Source organism: Pseudonaja textilis, chromosome 11, assembly GCF_049901715.1.
Source record: "Pseudonaja textilis isolate UNSWEBS1 chromosome 11, rPseTex1.2, whole genome shotgun sequence".
Classification (NCBI taxonomy): Eukaryota; Metazoa; Chordata; class Lepidosauria; order Squamata; family Elapidae; genus Pseudonaja; species Pseudonaja textilis.
Genome location: NC_142000.1, coordinates 3,429,017 through 3,450,372, shown reverse-complemented (window position 1 = coordinate 3,450,372; position 21,356 = coordinate 3,429,017). Strand labels below are relative to the sequence as shown.

Here is a 21,356-nt window from a genome sequence, read left to right as displayed (position 1 = left end):
GCACAGACTTATATATGCTTCACAGTGCTTCACAGGCCTCTCTAAGCATTTTACAGGATCAGCCTTATTACCCCCAACAATCTGGCTCCTCATTTTACCCACCTCAGAAGGCTGAGTCAGCCGTGGTCAGGATCAAGCTCCTGGCAGTGGGCAGAGTCAGCCTGCAATACTGCATTGTGTGGCTCAGTGCCTGCATTGACTTCCATGGCATTTTCTCTCACCGCCATTACTGAGAAAGTGATTTGTATGGGATAGAACCACCTGGGCAACCCAGGTTTATTTTCTGGAAAGTCGGAGTGGAAGGAAAGAAGTCTCCCCCCCCCCCCGTCTTTTCTAGCCATATATAAAGATGCCTGTTGCTCTTTGGGGGCAAGTGAGGCTGCTCTGGCCATGGGCGACCCAAAAGGTGAAAGGCATTGTTGTCGAGATTAATTCAGAGGCGTGGCAAGGAATTCTATAACTGTCATCTCTATAACTTCCTGGTTTGGCTCTGCAACCCAACAAGACAGACAGACTCCAGGGAGTAATAAGGACTGCAGAAAAAACAGTTGCTACCAACCTGCCTTCCGTGGAGGACCTGTATACTGCACGAGTCTGTCTGTCTGTCTGTCTGTATCTATCTGTATCTATCTATCTGTATCTATCTATCTACCTATCTACCTATCTATCTATCTATCTATCTATCTATCTTCAGCTATCTGTCTCTATATATATCTCTTTGTATGTATCTATATCTATCTGTCAATCTATCTATAGCTAGCTAGCTATCGATCTATATTATCTATTTAGCTATATCTATCTAGCTATCCGTCTCTATCTCTATCGATCTCTATCGATCTATCTATAGCTATCGATCTAGCAATCTCGTATCTATTTAGGTATCTCTATCTATCTAGCTATCTGTCTCTATCTATCTCTGTCTATCTAGCTATCTACCTACCTACCTGCCTGCCTACCTTCCTGGTGCGAGGAACTCCAGGAGGAAGGAAGGCAGATAAAACTAGGAGGGGTAGTGGCCTCTTTCTAGCTATCCTGCCTCCCAGCCCATCCGAAATCTGCCCCTCTTTCCTCTCTGGGGAGCTGACTCTGTGCTACCACCTCCCTGCAGGTACCTGGAGAGACGAGCCTTCCTGGAAAGAGTGGATTACCGTCAGTTCGAGCACGAGCGAGATATCCGCCTGAGCAATATGAAACCCTGAAGCTGTGGGGCTGAGACCAACTCTCCAAGTCCAGCCGTCCCCAGCACGGCCTCTCGGGGGCCCTTTCTCTCCCACTGCAGTAGTCAATAGGCGACCTGAGGTCCCGGGCAGCTCCGGGCAGCAGGCGGTTTAACTCGGGCGTGTTCCCGTTGCCTGTTTTTCGGCGGGGGGGGAGGGGCTGCAAGGCCGCTTCCCAAGCTGTCCACGTTTCTGGGTGGTTTGGAAGAAGGCAGCAAGTCTCGGATTGTGGAGCTGCTGCCATTCCCCTCCCGCTTTGTGCATGACACCAGCCCTCGGGATCCCCACGTCGCTGGCACCCGTGGCCTCCTGGCGCCACTGCAAAGCTCCCCACGCACAACACACACGCACGCACACATCCCACAGTCCTGCATTGGACCAGTCTTGGGTTCTGGGGAATAAGGTAGCCATACTCGCCCCTCCCCTGCCCCCCCCAGCCTGCTTTCCTAAGAAACTTTGCCATTCAGGCTCTTTTTTTTTTTTCTTCTAATGCCTTTTTTCCCCCCACAAGTTTTTTGAGTTTTTAAAGCAGCCCCTCTGGGCGCTCATATCCCACAGAAAACTCGTAAGAGCAGCAGCCCTGTGTCTGAGGGAGGGAGGGAGGGAGGCCAGCATCTCCTTCCTTCCCTTGAACAAAGGGGGTTAAAGCAGTTCTGTCAAGTCTTTCTTCCCCTCTCGGCCAAGGAGGTGAGCCAGACCACAGGGGGACCCGTTCCCCCACCCCCTTCAAAAGGCCCCTTGCAAGCTCTTTCCCTGCGTCCCGATCTCGTCCCATTCTGGCACGGACGGCGTTGAAAGCCGTCGTAAGGTAGTCTTCGATTTATGACCTGTGCATGAGCCCCAAAATTCCCACGGCTAAGCAAAGGCACTGACCATGAGGATGTGTTCTGACCCAAACCTTGGTCCAAGGAAACAAACACGAAACAGAGGTAACAGCAAAACCTTTTAATGATTCTTGATGAATTCCGTTCCTTCACGGTTAAAAGGCTGTTTCCAACTAATTGTCTCTGATAAGAACGAGCCTTGCCAAGGTTGTGCAAGGCTGCCAAGAACACTAGATAAAGTTGCCAAGAAATATTTCAAACACAAAGAGTCTCCAAACACAAACTAAGATATTCCGAACATCTACAAGGCTTGAGTGCAAAAATGTCTTTGCTTCCTGCAAAGAACTCCGGTTTCTCAGCTGGCTTTTATCTCCTCAGAGAGGGGCCAATACCTTGCAGCCTTACTCCTGAGTCACCCGTGCTGCTGCAGCTGTTCTTTCTTCAAGCAGCCCTCCGCGCACACGTGCTTGGCCCAGGCTCCTCGGGGGCCTCTTCCTCACTGCTGCCAGCCTCCACAATCTACGAAAGCAGCACCCTCCTCCCTGATGGTCCTGGCCCCATCCCTGCATCGCATGCAGGCCCCTCGTCTGAGTCCTGCTGCCGGTGAACCACAACACGCTTGTTCGGTGAGCTTATGCCCCATTTTTTACGACCTTTCCTCCCAGAGTTCTTCAGTGCAAGTTATTAAGTGAGTGAGACAGTCATTAAGAGGTGGAATCCAGCTTCCCCGATGACTTTGCTGGCCGGAAGACCTTGATCCCAGGACACCGACCTTGATAAATGTGAGCCAAGCATCCGAGCTTCTGGATTCTGATTATATGACCCCCCCAATGGGATGCTGCAAAGTTTGCCAAGCGTCCAGATTTTGATTTTATGACTGCTGCAAAGGTCGTAAGTGTGGGAAATGGTCATAAGTCGCCTTTTTCACTGCCATGGCAACTCCCAAACAGTCACTGAATGGTTGTAAGTCAAGGACTACCTGTGGTTGAATCCCTAAAGCAGAGGTCTCCAAACTTGGCAACTTTAAGACTTGTGGACATAGCTGGCTGAAGAATTCTGGGAGTTGAAATCCACCCGTCTTAAAGTTGCCAAGTTTAGAGATCTCTGCCCTAAAGAGTTTTTTTGAACAGGTTTTTTTTCCTTCACTTAATGCTCTGGGGAAATTCCCTTATAAACATGTTACTGAAAACTTGGCTGTGTGTGTTTTAGTATCTAATTTATCTATCATGTTTGTCTACAAATTGTCTTTTGTACTGTATCCTAACCTGTATCCTAACCATCCCAGCCTCCATTTCATCCTGTCCCATCGAGTAATCGAATGTCTGTGCAGCACGTGGGATCAAGAAGAGATCCTGGCAGGGCAGTTGATGGCGGGAAAAATTTCACACCAGTCTAAAAGGGGGGTAGAGCCTCGCTGTACACTTTTTAATAAAAAAAATAAAGTGACTTCAGTAAGCATTAAAATTTTTAAAGCAAAACTGGATCGAGTGGTCTCTTAAATCTTGGAGGATGCATTTCTTTGCAAGCTGTAAAATGAAGTCAAAATTTATTCACATTTCTGCCTGGGAAAAATGAAAAGGATTGTCCTATTTTCCAGGCTCTGTGGAAGTTCCCTTTAGGAAGAAAAGAGTTCATCAACTCCTATACTTTTTATTTTTTATTTTTAGGGTTATTTTTAGCCTCGGGATGTCCTTGGGCTGCTTAAAATGTTTACTTTCAGGTCCCCACCGATTTAAATCATCCATGACCTGATAAATGATCTCTAAGTGATTCCTCTAGCTTTAGCCGTGCAGCTCAGCTTTAGGACTGTCAATCACATGATAGCAATCAATTAATATGAAGTAATAGAAAATGCTGAGAAAAAGGGGGGCACTTGGGAAATAATATATTTCACATTTTATCGCCTTGGAGGAGCAGAGAATTCAAGGAGGTTTTGGCAGGATTCCCTTTTGGGCTTAATATGACTTCGCTATAGGATTGTTGGAAGAAAGATCCTTCTGGGTTCAGTTCCAAGAGCGGGAAAAGGACACTGGAAACCCGGAGGCTGTTTGGAAAGATGGTTTAATGGTGGACAGAACCACATGGCTTGGAGCTCCAAAGTGGAAAGGACGAACACTTGCTTCAAGATGTTGGGTGAAGGAAAAGAAGGGAAGGGAATGAGATGCTGAGAGTCCCTGGGTTTTATACCCTCTGTTGGGATTTGAATTTGAGCTTGTATGCTTATTGGTTGTCAGGCTCCCATGGGACCATGCAGGGGCAACTCCGTAGGCTAACCTTTTGGGGCTCCTGTGCCAAAAATGGTGTGCACGCTCGCACTCACGTGCCAGCAATGCGCCTCCCCTCATGCCCCCTCTCGCATGCGCGCTTAATCCCCACCCACCCACCCCCATTGCCCCCTTACCTGCACTGCCCCTCACAGCTAATTTTTGGCCAGGTTGAGGCCTTTTTCGGCCTCCCAAAGGCTTGAGGAAGGCTTCTGCAGGCTTCTGCAGGCCGAAAACTAGCCCCGTTTCGTCACTTCCGGTATTTTCGGAAAAACAGGAAGTGATGAAACGGGGCTAGTTTTCGGCCTGCAGAAGCCTTCCTCAAGCCTTTGGGAGGCCGAAAAAGGCCTCAAACTGGTCGAAAATCAGCTGTGAAGTGCGTGCATGCCCAGTGAGGTAAGTTTGCCTGCAGCTCGCATGCTGGCACAAATGGCTCCGCGCGCCACCTATGGCATGCGTGTCATAGGTTCGCCATCACAGCTGTAGACTGCCCTCTGAGTCCCAGGCTTGGTTGAACCTTGCTGGATGATGACGTAATGAAAGAGCTTTGGGCAATTCCTATTCTAGCTCTACCTGGAGTAGATCTTTGTTATGTAAAATAGACTAGCCCAGGCCTTAATGGTACATTAGCAAAGGTGGGAGGGGCTGAGTGTCTGCCTCTCTCAATTTCTACTTTTCTTTTTAGGGGAAACATTCTGCCTTTTTAGTATATCCTAAAATATTTCATTTTCCTAAGAGAGGGGTGGGATTTAACTTCCAACAGGATATTAAAGGATGGCTTACCTTAACACAGGTAGTCCTTGACTTTTGGGCCACAATTGAGCCCAAAATTTCTGTTGCTAAGTGAAACATCTGTTAAGTGAGTTTTGCCCCATTTTTCTTGCCATGGTTATTAAGTGAATCAGCGCACTTAACGGCACTGAAAAAAGGTGGCTCGTGGCCGTTTTTCACACGTACGACCATTGCAGCATCCCCACGGGATCGTCATTCGGGCCTCTGGCAACTGATTCATAGTTATGACAGTTGCAGAGTCCTCTTGGGGTCCCACGATCCCCTTTGGCGACCTTCTGACAAGCAAAGTCAATGGGGAAGCCAGATTCACTTAATAACCGGGTGAATCACTTATCCACTGAAGTGATTCACTTAACAACCATGGCAAGGAAGGTCATAAAATGGGACAAAACTCACTTAACAAATGCCTCACTGGGCAACAGAAATTTTGGGTTCCATTGTCCGAAAGGTGCTATTTTTTCAGGAGGCAACTGGACTTTCTTGTTCTTTCTTTTGAAGACATTTCGCTTCTCATCCAAGAAGCTTCTTCAGCTCATACTGGACGGTGGGGAATGGAAGGATTTATACTCCTTGCTGATAGCTGGTCTTTGAAGCAGATCACAGATAAACCTCGAGGTACTTCAACAACCCTCTACAAGGATGCAAATGACCAGCTGTCTGCAAGGAATATAAACCCTTTCAGCCCCCACCATCCAGTCAGAGCTGAAGAAGCTTCTTGGATAAGAAGTGAAACATCTTCAAGAGAAAAACCAAGAAAGTCCAGTTGAAAAAACAATTACCACCAACCTGCCTTCAATCGAGGATCTGTATACCACACAAGTTAAAAGGAGGGCTGTGAAAATATCTACAGGCCCCTCACATCCCGGTCATAAACTGTTTCAACTCCTTCCCTCAAAACGACACTATAGAGCCCTGCACACCAGAACAACTAGTCACAAGAACAGTTTTTTCCCACAAATGCCATCACTCTGCTAAACAAATAATTCCCTCAACACTGTCAAATTAACTACGAAGACCATATTACTATTCTTCTCCTTCCTATTATGTATCTCTTCCTACTTATGACTATAACCGTGTTGCTTGTATCTTTATAATTTATATTGTTTTTATTGTTTCCTAGTATGATTTGATCGCTTATTAGTATCCTATGACTATCACTAAGTGTTGTACCTTATGATTCTTTACCAAATGTATCTTTTCTTTTTATGTACACTGAGAGCACCATGCACCAAGACAAATTCCTTGTGTGTCTAATCACATTTGGCCAATAAAGTATTCATTTCATTCATTCATTCATTCAAAAAAAGCACCTTTGGGACAACCATGACTTGGAGGACTGAGAATCTCTACAAACTCTGGGTTCCATTGAAGTCGTAAGCCCAAAAACTACCTGTACCCGTTTGATCCCTGGTTTCTGTACATCCCTTTCCTTCCTTCGCCTGACTCTGGACGAGATTGCTGACTGCAATTTCCTTTGCCACTACGCTTGCTCAGTGTCCAACGTTTGTATGATTTCTACGCTTGCTTTCTGAGTCTGTTTGTGGGAAACTATTGGAGGAAATTGGGACAGAGGTGTTTAGTGTTCTCCCATCCAACCTAGGACAGACTTGAGTGCAAAAGGGCATGTGGGAATTTGCACTGCCTTCAAAAGTGAAAGCCAAAGTCACGTACAGAGACCTATTGTGGGAGAGACCTGGAAACCATTTGATTGGTACATCCTCATTTTAGAACGGGTGGGCCACAAGGGCTCCTTTACAACCTGTGGACTTCAACTCCCAGAATTCCTGTCCCAGCCATGCCCAGGAATTGCCATGATTATGCCGTCTCAGGAATTCTGGGAGTTGAAGTCCACAAGTTGTAAAGGGGCCATAATTGCCCACCTCTGCTCTAGAGCAAGGGTCTTCAAACTTGGCAAGTTTAAGACTTGTGGACTTCAACTCCCAGAATTCCTGAGCTAACATGACCGGAAGGAGAATTCTGGGAGTTGAAGCCCACAAGTCTTAAAGCTCTGAAGAGTCATTAAAACCCTCAAGCAAAAAACTTCCCATAATTTGCTAGCAGCCTGTTATTTTGGGGCACTTGCTTAACATCAGGCAAGATTTAAACCAGAATGAAGTCATTTTAATACCTTATCCAAGGTTTTCCATGGCTTTGCTCCCCATGCTTATTTGGGAACTATTGTCTCAAAGACCAGGGGTGGGATTCTACCAGTTTGCACCTATTCGCTAGAACTGGTTGTTAACATTCTAAGCAGTTCGGAGAACGGGTTGTTAGAAGAAATTACTGGCCTAATCCTGTAAGGAAGGCAGGAAGGAAACATTCTGGTGTTGCTTACAGAAACTGCCTCTCCGTTAACCCTTATTACATTCTTGGCAGGGCAAGACTTCCTGTCTCAGGAACTCCTCTGGAGTTTTTTTCCCCTCCTTTGCTGGTACTTCGCTTGTGTGGAGTGACCATTCAAAGTTACAATGACACTGAAAAAAGTGACTTATGACCATTTTTTTAGGAATGCAGCATCCACACAGTCATGAGAGGCCAGGCGAGGAAATGCGTGCCTCGATGTGAGTGATATTGAGTTGGCCACACCCAGCCAATAACATGACCACCAAGCCATGTCCACCCAGTCACATGACCACCAAGCCATGCTCACCATCTAAGCCATGCCCACAGAACCAGTTGTTAAAAATTTGAATCCCACCCCTGCCAAAGACCAGCAAGTCACATTTAATTCTAGCATGTTACGGAAACATAACCAATGTGGTGGCTCAGTGTGGAGTAGATGCTCAGAATATTTGGTTGCTTCGGTCATCCATGGTTTAGTTAAACATGGGTGAGTCATACCAAGAGCCACTCTCTCACAAACATGATTGCACCCTCAACCAAACCACATGCCAATGTGTGAACCAGGATGGGAAAGAATGAAACATGGCAATTAGTCCATAAACCATGACTTTTCCCTGCAGAGGGGGAACATGGTGGTTCTGAAGGCTTCTTCTAAATAAACTGTCTTGGATGTAATCAAGCCTAAGAATCTAGCAACATAAATGCTAGTCTGTCCTTAGAGGCCAGCTCTTGTGATCTTCGGATGGCTTCCAAATAGCAATATTTCATGCAACCAGGAAAAAATAAAATATCATACAATACAATATTAATATTAGAATAATCAGCGGGATAGAATCGAGATCACACGGAGTAGTACTGCTTTATAAAACTTTAGTAAGAGCACGCCTGGAATACTACATCCAGTTTTGGTCACCACATTGTAAAAAGATATAGAAAAAGAGTACAGAGAAGAGCAACAAAGTTGATTAAGGGCCTGGAGATTGTAACATAAAACGGTTGCAGGAACTGGGTATGACTATCTAATGAAAAGAAGGACTAGAGGTGGCATAGTAGTAGTGTTCCCATATTTGAGGGGCTGCCACAAAGAAGAGGGGGGGTTAACTTATTTTCCAAAGCACCAGAAGACAAGACAAGAAGCAATGGATGGAAACTAATCAAGGAGAGAAGGAACCTGGACTAGATGACCTTAAAAATCCTTTCCAACTCTATTATTCTGTTCTGTTCTAATATTAGTTTTAAATATACATTAAGTTTTCCTAGAATCAGAGATTCCTAAAACGAGATGTGGAGTCCAACGCTAGTCTGGAACTAGGATCACGAAAGCATCTCTGACAGTGTGATGACCCAGGACGTGGCACAAAGGCAACACAGTCAGATAATCAGTAGGAGTCCCTTTATTAGCTCCAACTTTGCCCCCAGTGTCCTGGTTGTCTTCTGGGCTGGAGAAAAGCTCTCCCAGGAACAGCCTTTGACTATAACGAATCAAGTCCAAAACATGGTCAACACAAACTGTAATTATAAGTCCACCCAAGCCAAACTGAGGTAATTAGTTTAGCAGGGCAGGAGCAAGAATTCCAGGTGTGCAGGCATGGCAAAACTCACATGGTTGGGAAGACACCAGGAACACAGATAAGCAAAGACAACACAGGATAAAGTCACATTTGCTCCCAGCAGCTGCCGCAGTCAGCATTCAGTTCTTTTAAACTTTCATTCCCAGCTGTGGCTAATGAAAGGAATCAGGGCCCTTTCCTCCCCTGTAAGTCACGCAACCCATGTTGCTCCCTCCTCCATTCTTCCCTGCACGTCCTAGGATAAAGAGGGGGTGGGCCTGGGTCTTCCTCTGAATTCCCTCTCCCTTGTTCTACCTCTTTCCTGCTCTGCCCAGCCGGACTTTGCCCTTCCCCAGTTTCCTCCACAGTCAACGGAGCCACCCTCCCACTCCCTGTCAGCTGTTCGTCTTCCTCCTCAGATTCAGACTCTGACAGGGGCATGACAGACAAGTGGCCACCTAACCCTCCACTTGAATACATTTGGTTCACCCTTGGATTGCTCTCACTGTTTAGGCAATAATTGGTAGGATTCAAGAAGGATCTGCTTTCCAATTTTAAGAGCCCCATTTTTGGCTTAGCTTCGCGTGTTGTTCCCTCTGCTCAAGGGAAGCTTCAATTGATCAGGAAATCCCAGGGAGATGCTAAGCGTATCAGTGAACCTCAAAAACCATCGTGCTGAAATGCGTCTTGATAACCAGTCTGGTTTCTAGAAACCGCAGGGCAGGCGGAAGAGAGAAATCTACTCGAGCCATCTCTTTTTATAAAAGGGAAGAAGATAAAGCAAGAACAGTCATGGCATGTTAGCCTGACTTCCGGATCTACAAAGATACAATAAGAAAACAATTAATTGCCGAGCGCCCAGAGGGAAATTAGTTGATTACAGGCTGCCAGCATGCTTTTATTAGAAACTAATTAAGTTAGGCCAGTTTAGTTTCCCTTCTTTGATAAAATAATTGGTTCAGTGGGGAAAAAAAAACATGGGAGATAAAGAGCAAAGTCTTCGCAAACGCTTAGTCCCGCATGAAACTCTCCTTAGAGGCACACTTTAAGTAGGCCAGGAGTGGTGAGGCAATAGTTGGACAACGGAGGCAACTTCAATGGAAAGCACTACTTAGCCATAAAAAGGACAGGTAAATATTCTCAAGGTTAAGAGGCTAAAATAATCACACCTTGCGCTGTTATAGCTGAGAGAGTTCGTGATTTGTGGAAGACACCACAGTTGGCCAACCTTCTACTTCCTCTTCGTGAAGTTTACAAGCCAATGGAGAAAATTCCTGTGGCATTGCAGGTACTTATGGATAGTTTACAACCCTGGCTACTTCCAAACCACTTAATCTCTCTATTGACTTGTAAATAAAAATAAATGCTAGCTAGCCTTTAATACGAACATAAACATGTTGAGAGGGCTGTGAGCTCCACAGGTGAGCAGCCTCAGGTAAGGGGCTGCGTTTGACGGACTCAGCAGGTTCTTCTATTCTTCAGCCAGGAACGCTGAACAGGTGCAAAAATGTGCTTGATCTGTTATCTGAACAACCAGCTGCGTGTTTTAGATTATCAGTAAAAAGGCTGCCCGCTTCCTGGATTCTAGAGAGGCCGCTAGAAGGAAAATCAGAAAGTTACAATTTTCATGAAATATATTGTTTCTAAATGGGAAGTAGGTCAGTTGCTGGATTTCTCGGAACTCTATTTTCTCAGGCACCTGAAGGCCAAACAAATAATAATGGGTGGAAAGTGAACAAGGACAGATTCAACCTAGAAACAAGGAATTTTCTGACTGTGAGGACAATCCACCCATGGAACAGAAGTTGCCTTCGGAAGTTGTGGGAGCTTCATCCTTGGAGGCTTTCAAGAAGAGATTGGGCTGCCATCTGTCAGAAATGGTGTCGGGTCTCCTGCTTGGGCAGGGGTTGGACTAGATGACCTACAAGGTCCCTTCCAACTCTGTTACTCTGTCAATCTCAACATCTCTCAACAATGCTGAGGCCCAGCCTAGAAAGAATGTGGAGAAGAGCAACAAAGATGATTAAGGGGGCCTGGAGGCTACATTGCAGAAATGATGACTAAGGGAACTAAATATGTTTCGCCTAACGAAGAGAAGGTTCAGGAGTGACATGAGAGCCACCTTCCAGAATTTAAAGGGCTGTCCCAGGGAACAGGAGGTTGACTTATTCTCCAAAGCAGTTGAGGACAGGACGAGAAGCAATATGTGGAAGTTCAGAAAGAGAGAGCCAACCTGGAAATAAGGAGGAATTTCCTGACAGTGATAACAATTAACCAATGGAACAGCTTGCCTTCTAGAATTGCGGATGCTCCATCACTGGAGGTTTTAAAGAAAAGATTGGACAAACATTTATCCTGGATGGTATAAGGACACCTGCCCTGAGCTGAAGGCTGGACTAGAAGATCTCCAAGGTCCCTTCCAGCTTTGTGATTCTACGAAATTTCACTAAAGAAAACTCAGTGAGAATCTTGTCGGGCAAAGAATAACTTTGGATTTTAGGTAAAGAAGTCAAACAACACAGAGATGGTTACTGCAACAGCAAATTGTTAGAAGAACAATTTGAGGACTTCCTGTACCCCCACCCCACCCAGAAGATTGCCTGGAATCTTTCAAGATCTCTGAAGTGAGGAGGGAGCAACTCTGGAGAAGATGGGGGAACCACAATTCTGCCTCTTAGCCTGGAAGGCTGTGGGAATTTTGCTGGAGGAGTTTGAGAAGGAAAAGATGTGGATGGAATTTTTCATCTCATTTAGTTGGAGGGCTGGGAGAGGCATACACCCCCCAAAAAATCTTGAAATCATCAAAATTTGGTTGATTTTGGAGCCCTGATCTTGGGGTGCCACAGTGTCATGCCCCTGTTGGAGCCTAACTCCAAGGGAAAGGAGGAGCAGCCGACAGGGAGTGGGAGTGTGGCTCCAGAGGGTGTGGAGGAAACTAGGGAAGGGCACAGGCTGGCTGGGCAGTCAGAGGAAGACCCAGGCCCATCCCCTCTTCATCCTAGGGCATGCAGGGAGGAGCGGATAAGGGAGAAACGTGAATGGTGTGGTCTACGGGGGAGGAAAGGGCCCTGATCCCTTTCATGGGCTGCAGTGGGAGGACTGTTTAAAAGGACAAACTGCGCAGGGCCCAGTGCTGGAAGCAACGCGTGAAAATATTTCTAGTCTATCCGTTCTTATCGGAGTTTGGTGTCCTTCCCAGTGTGTGTATTTCGATATCTGTGGACATCTTCAAGCCCTTATCCTGCCTTGTCTCAGTAATTGCTTCAGTGTGGCTTGTGTTGTTTTTCTATTTACAATTTATATGTATTTTGAGTTTGAATGGTATTTCTTCCTTTTCGCAACTGTTTGTGGGGGAGTTTTTTCTCCAGTCAATGATAATTGGAACTTTGAAACCAAGTTGAAGGAATTAAAGGGACTTAACCTGTTTTTGTGACTTGCTTTTGTATCCCACTCTGGATCATCACATAGAGGCTGCATGTCTATGGCTACAAAAAAAACCCTTCTGCTCAAGATGGTAGCCACTAAACTAAGAAAAGGGGACAATTATTGGATTTATGGGCCATCATGGTGTTGTTGCATTTGAGTGGTGCAGTGGCTTAGAGGTGGAGCTCTCACCTCACAATCAGGAGGCTGTGAATTCAATCCTAGGTAGCAGCAGATATTTCTCTCTCCAGGCACAATGAGTAAATATCAGCTGTGAAATTTGCATTGGTGACAGGAAGGGCATCTGGCCAGTAAACACTCTGCTCCATTCACACTGACTCCACTCTGATGTACAGGATTATGGGGCCATTAAAAGACCCCCCCCAAAATGGTGGTGTGGCATTTAATTCCCTCACCTGAATGGTAATGTCATTTTGATCTGGAGGGGCTGGTTTCTCAACCTTGGTAACTTTAAGATAGGTGGACTTCAGCTCCCAGAAAGCTGGCTGGGAATTCTGGGACTTGAAGTCCACCTATCTTAAAATTGACAAAATTGAGAAGTTCTGCCCTAGCGTTTAGTGCTCAGGTACTTTTCCAATGCTTTCACCCACTTATTTTTTTAAAGACTTCCCCATTCTTGGCCTTCCACTGAAACGGAGGTGGGATTCAGCAGGTTCTGACCAGTTCTGGAGAACCGGTAGCGGAAATTTTGAGTAGTTGGGAGAACCAGCCAATCCCACCTCTGACTGGCCCCGCCAACCCCATCTCTTCTCTGCCTCCCATTGAGTCCCAGCTGATTGGCTAGGTCTTCTTTGCTTGCCCGCCCAGGAGAACGGAGCTGGAAAGCAGGTTAGTGGGGGTGGGAAGGGAATGGGGATTTTACAGTATCCTTCCCCTGCCACGTCCATCTAGCCATGCCCACAGAACCAGTACTAAAAAAAAAAAATGAATTCCACCACTGCACTGAAAGTCCTTCTCAGCCTGTTGTGGGTGGAAGTCCAAGGTCCCTACCATACAGGTAGGTAGAGGTTGCTGCATCCTAGCTGCAATACTCTCGTCTCTCACTAGATGGCAGTAAAGAGGTTAAGAAAACCCTACCTAGCTCATGGCTGCCTTCTTGCATCCACTGGGTTTTTTTGCAGCTCTGATCATCCCCAGCTGTAGCCATTTGGGCAGTAAAATGCAGGAAGAATGGGGAGAATGGCTGGACTTGTGCCCCTAATGAACACATCGAATGCAGGAACGGGAGACGCCACAAACCAGGGTGCCCTTTTGACTCCAGCTGCAGAGAGAGCTTCTCCCCATTTTCCCCTCCCTTGCAAACAGATTCATTGCTCCAGTCCACTGCATCTGTTCAAGCCCCACAGGAAGAGGTCCCTGGAGGGGGGGGGAGAGAAGAGGGTTGCCGTGACAACGCCCGGCAACCCTTTCAGCTGCATGCCACTGCTGCAAATGGGGGGGTGCAGAGCAAGGAGCCCCCCCTCCCCCCGGCCTCCCTGGGCCCATTGGTTGGGTGATGGGATGAGCTTACAGAAGCAAAGGGCTTCTCATTGCAAGACCAAATGCCTCCGTGGGCAATTGTTGTGTTTCATCTTAGTTCCCTAACTGTGTAGCTCCTCTCTCCCCCAGGAGCGTAGGGCACCTTACCTGGAAGCTGCCATATCAGCCCTGCTGTCGGATCTGACAAAACTCCAACCTCTAAATTGACACAATCCTTGGCTCCATTTGTTGAGGAAGGTATATAGTTTTTTGAGAAGTCACGTGGAATGTAGTTAATGCAGAGCCAGAACTGAGAATTGCCCACCAAAATCCGTAGGAGCCGTGGTGGCCCAGTGGTTAAAAGGCATTACTGCAGATTAAGTCACTGCTACCTGCCAGCAATTCGATCCTGACCGGCTCAAGGTTGACTCAGCCCTCCATCCTTCTGAGGTGGGTAAAATGAGGACCCGGATTGTCTGGACAATAGGCTGACTCTGTAATTCACTTAGTAAAGGTAAAGGCTCCCCTCACACATAGGTGCTCATCGTTTCTGACTCCAGAGGGCGCTGCTCCTCTCCGCTACAAAGCCAAAGAAGAGCCACCGCTGTCCGAAGACGTCTCCGTGGTCATGTGGCCGGCCTGACTAAACGCCGAAGGCGCACGGAACGCTGTTCCCTTCCTACCAAAGGGGTCCCTATTTTTCTACTTGCATTTTTACCTGCTTTCGAACTGCTAGGTTGGCAGAAGCTGGGACAAGGAATGGGAGATCACTCCATTACACGGCGCTAGGGATTCGAACCGCCGAACTGCTGACCTTTCTGAACGACAAGCTCAGCGTCCTAGCCACGGAGCCACCGCATCCCAATCAAACCACTTAGAGAGGGCGGTAAAAGCACTATGAAGCAGTATATAAGTCTAAGTGCTCTTGCTATTATGGGGCATAGACTCACAGGGCTGGAAGGGATCCGGGAGATTTTCTAGTCCAACCACTGGTCAAGGCAGGAGAACTTATACCATCGTGGTCAAATGATTGTCCAGATTGTTGGAGACAATATGCCGACATTTGTAAACCTCTCAGTGAGGGCAGTAAAGCACTATGAAGCGATGTATATAAATCTATGTGCTTATCTATTGCTAAGTTCAAATTTTCCTTCCCTTAACTACCCCGCATTTCCCACCCCTGTGCAACCAGTCAGGGTTCAGGCACGATGTTTTCATAACTGTCCTTAACATATGACCGTAACTGGAATGATGCTTGTAAGTTGTTGCGGGTGTTAAGTAAATTATCAACCACCATTTCTGTGATGATTGTCAAGCAGCTGGGTTCAATAAGCAAATCTGTCCTATCAAATGGCCGTTTCTGGCCGAAAACTGCAAGTGGATGTTGGAAACCAAAAATAATTTTTTTTAAAAAAAAAATTGAAAATCATGGTCATGTGATTGCTGGTTGTGCTAAGGGCCCAAAATGTGATCACATGACCAGGGGGCAGAGGAGTGCAGTCATTGGAACTGCTACATCATCTTTTTGGGTGTTCGTCATAATTTTGAACCATTGCTAAATGCCCAGTTGTTAAGCAAGGACTACCTGTATGAAGTTACTAGAATAGAATAGAATAGAATAGAATAGAATAGAATAGAATAGAACCGAACAGAACAGAACAGAACAGAACAGAACAGAACAAAATAGAATAGAATATGGAAGGGAAGGGAAGAGAAGGGAATATTGGGATGAAGAATAGAATAGAATGCGGAATGGAATGGAATGGACCAGAACAGAACAGAACAGAACAGAACAGAATAGAATAAAATAGAATAGAATTCTTTATTGGCCAAGTGTGATTGGACACATAAGGAATTTGTCTTTGGTACATATGCTCTCAATGTACATAAAGAAAAATAAAATACATTTATCAAGAATCATAAGATACAACACTTAGTGATAGCCATAGGTTACTATTAAGCTATCAAATCATACTAGGAAACAAATAAAACAATATAAATTATAAAGATGGTTAGAGTCATAAGTGGGAAGAGATAGGTAATAGGAAGGATGAGAAGAATAATAGTAATACAGTCTTAGTAAATAGCTGGACAGTGTTGAGGGAATTATTTGTTTAGCAGAGTGATGGCTTTCGGGAAAAAACCGTCCTTGTGTCTAGTTGTTCTGGTGCGCAGTGCCCTATAGCGTAATTTTGAGAGTAGAAGTTGAAACAATTTATGTCCAGGATGTGAGGGGGTCTGTAGATATCTGTATGAAGTTACTAGGTGTCCGCCTTGACTTTCAGGACATACTCAACCCATCAGTCGTGGGAAAGACCCAGGCCTCTGAGTAGTGTGTGGTGCCGGGAAAGGGAATTGGGGGGAGGGAAGAGAACAAGAAGGCAGTCAGAGCCGAGCGGGGGGACTCAGCTGCAGCGAGGGGCATCACCGGAAGACCAGTTTAGGGACAGATCAACGGGGCAGAAAATCAATCTATGTGGTTGCTAAGAGCTGACACTGACTAATGGCAGATAATCAATAACACCCCAGAGTCACAGTAGTGAGATGAGTAGCAGGTAATTGGCTTAAACGGGGTTTGGGGTTTGGCTAGTCTAGAGAAAAAAAGGAGGAGGGGGTGACACGATAGCAGCCTTCCAGTATTTGGGGGGCTGCCACAAAGAAGAGGGAGTCAAGCTATTCTCCAAAGCAGAGGTCTCCAACCTTGGCAACTTTAAGCCTGGAGGACTTCAACTCCCAGAATTCTCCAAAGCATCAATGGGCAAGGACAAGAAGCAATGGATGGAAACTAATCAAGGAGAGAAGCAACCTAGAACGAAGGAGAAACTTCCTAACAGGGAGGAAAATTAACCAGTGGAACAGAAGTTGCCTTCAGAAGTTTTGCAATGCTCCATCGCGGGAGGTTTTGAAGAAGAGACTGGGCAGCCACTTGTCTGAAATGGTATAGGGGCTGGACTAGAAGACCTCCAAGGTCCCTTCCAGCTCTATTCTGACTGAACTGAGCTTATACACGACATCTTTTAATGTTTTTAATGGGAGGCATAAGGGAAGCTCTACGCCCGCTATGACACCCATTTGTTCTCCAAAAAGGTCCCACTAACTCCACCTTGGAAGGATGAAGCAAATAAGTATTCTGGACCCAGAACAGTGGTGGGATTCCAATTTTTTTACTACCGGTTCTGTGGGCGTGGCTTGGTGGGCGTGGCAGGGGAAGGATACTGTAAAACTCAGAGGTGGGATTTGCCGGTTCTCCCAGCTACTCAAAATTTCCACTACTGGTTCTCCAGAACTGGTCAGAACCTACTGAATACCACCCCTGGTGTGTGTGCATTTACACTGGCGTTGTTTTATTCTCTTCACAATCTCCCTGGGAATGCAACCTGACAGTGGTAAAAATATTTCATCAACCAATCAAATAATTCATTCACTCAACCTGTCTGTTTTTAATAGAAAAAGCATAATTCCTTCTCTTCTTTTCCCTTTCTCCTTCCTTCCTTTCTTTTTTCCTTCCTTCCTTCTCCTTTCTTTTCCTCTCCTCTCCTCTCCCCTCCCTTCACCTCCCCTCTCTTCAAGTCTGGGATTATATTTGGACCAGTGGTGGGATTCAATTTATTTTACTACCAATTCTGTGAGCGTGGCTTGGTGGGTGTGGCAGGGGAAGGATACTGTAAAATCTCCAGTCAGAGATAGGATTTGCTGGTTCTCCGAACCACTCCAAATTTCCACTGCTGGTTCTCCAGAACTGGTCAGAACTGCTGAAGGCCACCTCTGACCCAGAAGCTCAATTTCTTTACCCATGAAACCAGTCCTTGCAACAGCCTCCTTGAGCTGCTTTCAGATTTCCTTTTTGGTTCATCTCTGTGAAAATGGAACGCCAGTTGGCTGCTCGCCTTGATGGAAGTCCACAAGGCATGGTCAAAAAAGTCAAAATGGCATCCATCAGTGTGCAATTGCAGTTCTCCCCATTTTTTATGTGCAACACACACACACACACACACGCACACACACAAAACAGATGCATTCTTGATTGCATTGTTATTGCCATTTTGATTTTTCTTTTTAAAAAAATCACTCCTTGTGGATCTGCTTGGTTTTTCTTGATTGTTTTTATATCCTCATTATTCAAAATTGTTCCTATCCTTGTCCAATTCAGGTTGGATCTGAGGGCTTCAGTGTTCTATTCTCTTCCCTGATCCTTGGCATATTTTCCTAATATAGAATAAGCTAACATGAGAATCACAAAGTACACTTTGCTCTTATGCTCCAGAGTGATGTATGCGTGCTTGCTGTCTCCTGCCTGCGTTGTTAATTCAGCTTTAAATTAGGACACAAATCCCGGTCTTTGAACTTATTTCAGCATTTAAACTCAACTGGTGACCTGGTTTTTGGTATCCGGCAGATGCAGAACCTAATCAAAGCCACCAGTTGGCACACATTCATAATTGCCCGTGACTGCAACCAGATTGTGGATGTGAATTTTCTCCTTTCAATTAATTTCTGGAAATATCTGACTTTCAAATATTTATGGATGGATGAACGTTACCGTTTGCAAGTTGAAACCAAAATAAATCAAAAAGTTTATATCCTAAACAGGCAGCTGGAATGGATTTATCTTAGTACCGCTTTGTAAAGCCTTAGTAAGACCATACTTAGAATATTGCATCCAATTTGGATACCATATTATTAAAAAAAAAGACATTGAGACTTTGGAAAGAGTGCAGAGAAGAGCAACAAAGAGGATTAGGGGACTGGAGGCTAAAACATATGAAGAACGGTGGCAGGAATTGGTTATATCTAGTCTTGTGAAAAGAAGGACTAGGGGTGATATGATAGCAGTCTTCGGATATCTCAGGGGCTGCCACGAAGAAGAAGGGATCAAGCTATTTTCTAAACCTCCAGAAGACAGGACAAGAAGCAATGGATGGAAATTAATCAAGGAGAGATCTAACCTAGAACTAAGTCAAATTTTCCTAATGATGAGAACAATTAACCAGTGGAACAGCTTGCCTTCAGAAATTGTGGGATCTTCATCACAGTGTCAGGATTCCAGCAATCGCTCTAATTAAATCATGATTCTCGAGCCAAACTTCAAAAAACTTCAAAGGATTTATTAGAGGCACTGGCATTATTACTGGCACTGCCCTGTTATAAAGCCAACTCTGGCATATGTAATTTGCAGTCCCCTGTGACCCTGTTTCCCTCCCCCCTGGGTGTGTCATAAATCAGATTCTCCAACTGAGCACGTTCACAGCATGTCACCATTAGTGTTCTCTGAATAAATATATTTGTGGGCAAAAGCTCTGGTATTTTAGTTACAATCTTTGAAAGATAAGAGTTGGAATGTACTTCTGCTTGCAAACTGCTGTACTGCTCTTCCAGATTTCCTTCCTCTTCCGCCCTCCCTTTTTTTAATGGCAACTACTAAAACAGGCATAGGAATCTTTTCTGAGTTGACACGCTGCAGGTATTTTAAGAAGAGCACAACTCCCTGAAGCATTTCAAACACAAAATCCAAGAAACCTATAAAGACCCATCCACTCATTCCGCCATTTTGTCAGCTGTCCCAGTACTACATGCTGTGTGTTGGTTCTGTTCATCAATAAACAGAGTCCTTCTTTCCAATCAGCCGCCATTTTATTCGCAGCGTCTTTCTCCCGGATTGGAACCAGACCGGGTTTTTCTTCCAACATCCTGTCCAGTCTTGTCTGACTTTGGGGGACATTGCTACCATCTCCATTTCTTAGCTGAGGAAGCCAGCATTCTCTGAAGACATTTCTATGGTCATTTGGCCAGCATGACTATACGTTAGGTGTACAGAACACTGTTACCTTTCCAGCAAAGTGGTACCTATTTATCTACTTGCATTTGCATGCTTTCAAACTGCTTGGTGGGCAGGAGCTGGAGCAGGAAGGGGAACTCATCCTGTCCTACAACATTTGGGTCTCGAACCCAGGCTGACAGCATACAAGCTTAGTGTCTTTAACCGCTGAGCCACTGCATCCCCTTAACCGAGATAGCAGCCGACAAAAAAACCAGCCATGTTATTTGGGCTCCTGATCAATAATTTTCAGACGCACCTCAATAGATTTTTCAGCTGGCATTTGAAGGGCACCCAGCATCTCCTGAGGCCCAGGAGACAGATGCTTTAATAGGGGGTTGGACTATAAGACCTCCAAGGTCCTTTCCAACTTTGTTATTCTGTTTCCCAGAATTTACACAGATTGGCATTTGAGAGTTTCCCAGATCAGATGTTTTCCGTCCTGGCTTTCGGCAGGAAACATTTAACGTGCTGGACAATATTTTGGAAGCAACAGCGCAGAACATGGGCACTCTCTGCTCCTCTCTTGCACTTTGATCCATGAGCATCTTTGCCAGATAGGGAGGCTCTGTTGGTGCTCCATTTTGATGCTTTTGGCTTTTCCCTGGGAGCAGGGTTTTTTGTTTTTTTTCCTGCTGATGCCAGCAGAGCCAAACGAACTTATCTGGGCAACAGCCAACTGGCATAAACCAAAGCCCTCAACTCAAGTTGCTTGCACCGGTGAGAAAACTCCAAAAACCAGAGGGAAGATTGCTCCTGAATGAATTGGAATCAGTATCTCCCTTGGATACAGCCAGCCAACCAACAGAGTCTTCCAAGGCATCCCGGAATATTTCCAACAGCTGAAGCAAGCAACCTTTTCTCCAGAAAATGAAGATGGTAGAGGAGAAATGTGTGCGTGATCTTTTGAAATTTTTTAAAGGGCTGCCTTAGTAATGCCCTTAAGGCAGCCTCCACTTCAAGAAGACTCAAAGCCTTCTCATTGACTCCAAAACTCAGAGTGGAATTTCAGGGTGATGAGGCTGGACTAGAAGACCTCCCGGATCCCTTCTAGCCCTATGTTTCTAAGATAGCAGGCAGCAACTCTGCTGTATGTGCCCAATTTCCAAATTTCCAATTTCCCCCTCCCCTTGACTAAAGATTTTGATTCACTCTTCCTGAGGCTGCATCCTTAAAAAATGTGAAAGGGGATGAGCACAGCTGGCTGGGGAAATCTGGAAGTTGAAGTCCAGACATCTTCAAAACTGACAATATTGAGAAATGCATTTGAATATAAGTTGAATATAAGAAGTAGTTGAACAAACAACACCCACAGTAATTTGCATTGCATAAAGATGGTATTTAAAGACCAGTGCTTTGACAGACAAGCCAGAAGTGGGTATTTGGCAGGTTCTGACCAGTTCTGGAGAACTGGTAGCAGAAATTTTGAGTAGTCCGAAGAACCAGCAAATCCCACCTCTGACTGGCTCCACCCCATCTCTTCTCTGCCTCCCATTGAGTCCCAGCTGATTGGCTGGCTCTCCTTTGGTTGACTTGCGCAGGAGAACGGAGCTGGAAAGCAGGTTAGTGGGGTGGGGAGGGAAGGGGGATTTTGCAGTAACTTTCCCCTGCCACGCCCACCAAGCCACGCCCACAGAACCAATAGTAAA

The 21,356-nt window shown here is 45.6% G+C and overlaps 1 protein-coding gene across 1 annotated transcript in view; it reads left to right on the top strand.

Annotated features, from left to right (window-relative positions):
* The window catches only part of CFDP1 (chromatin remodeling protein CFDP1), a 30,222-nt gene extending 26,703 nt beyond the window's left edge, over nt 1-3,519 (top strand). The window contains exon 7 of the mRNA XM_026714351.2: nt 1,109-3,519. Within this exon, the coding sequence (XP_026570136.1) occupies nt 1,109-1,199 (91 nt within the window). The 3' untranslated portion in view covers nt 1,200-3,519. The remainder of the gene's footprint in view (nt 1-1,108) is intronic.
* The last annotated feature ends 17,837 nt before the right edge of the window (nt 3,520-21,356 follow it).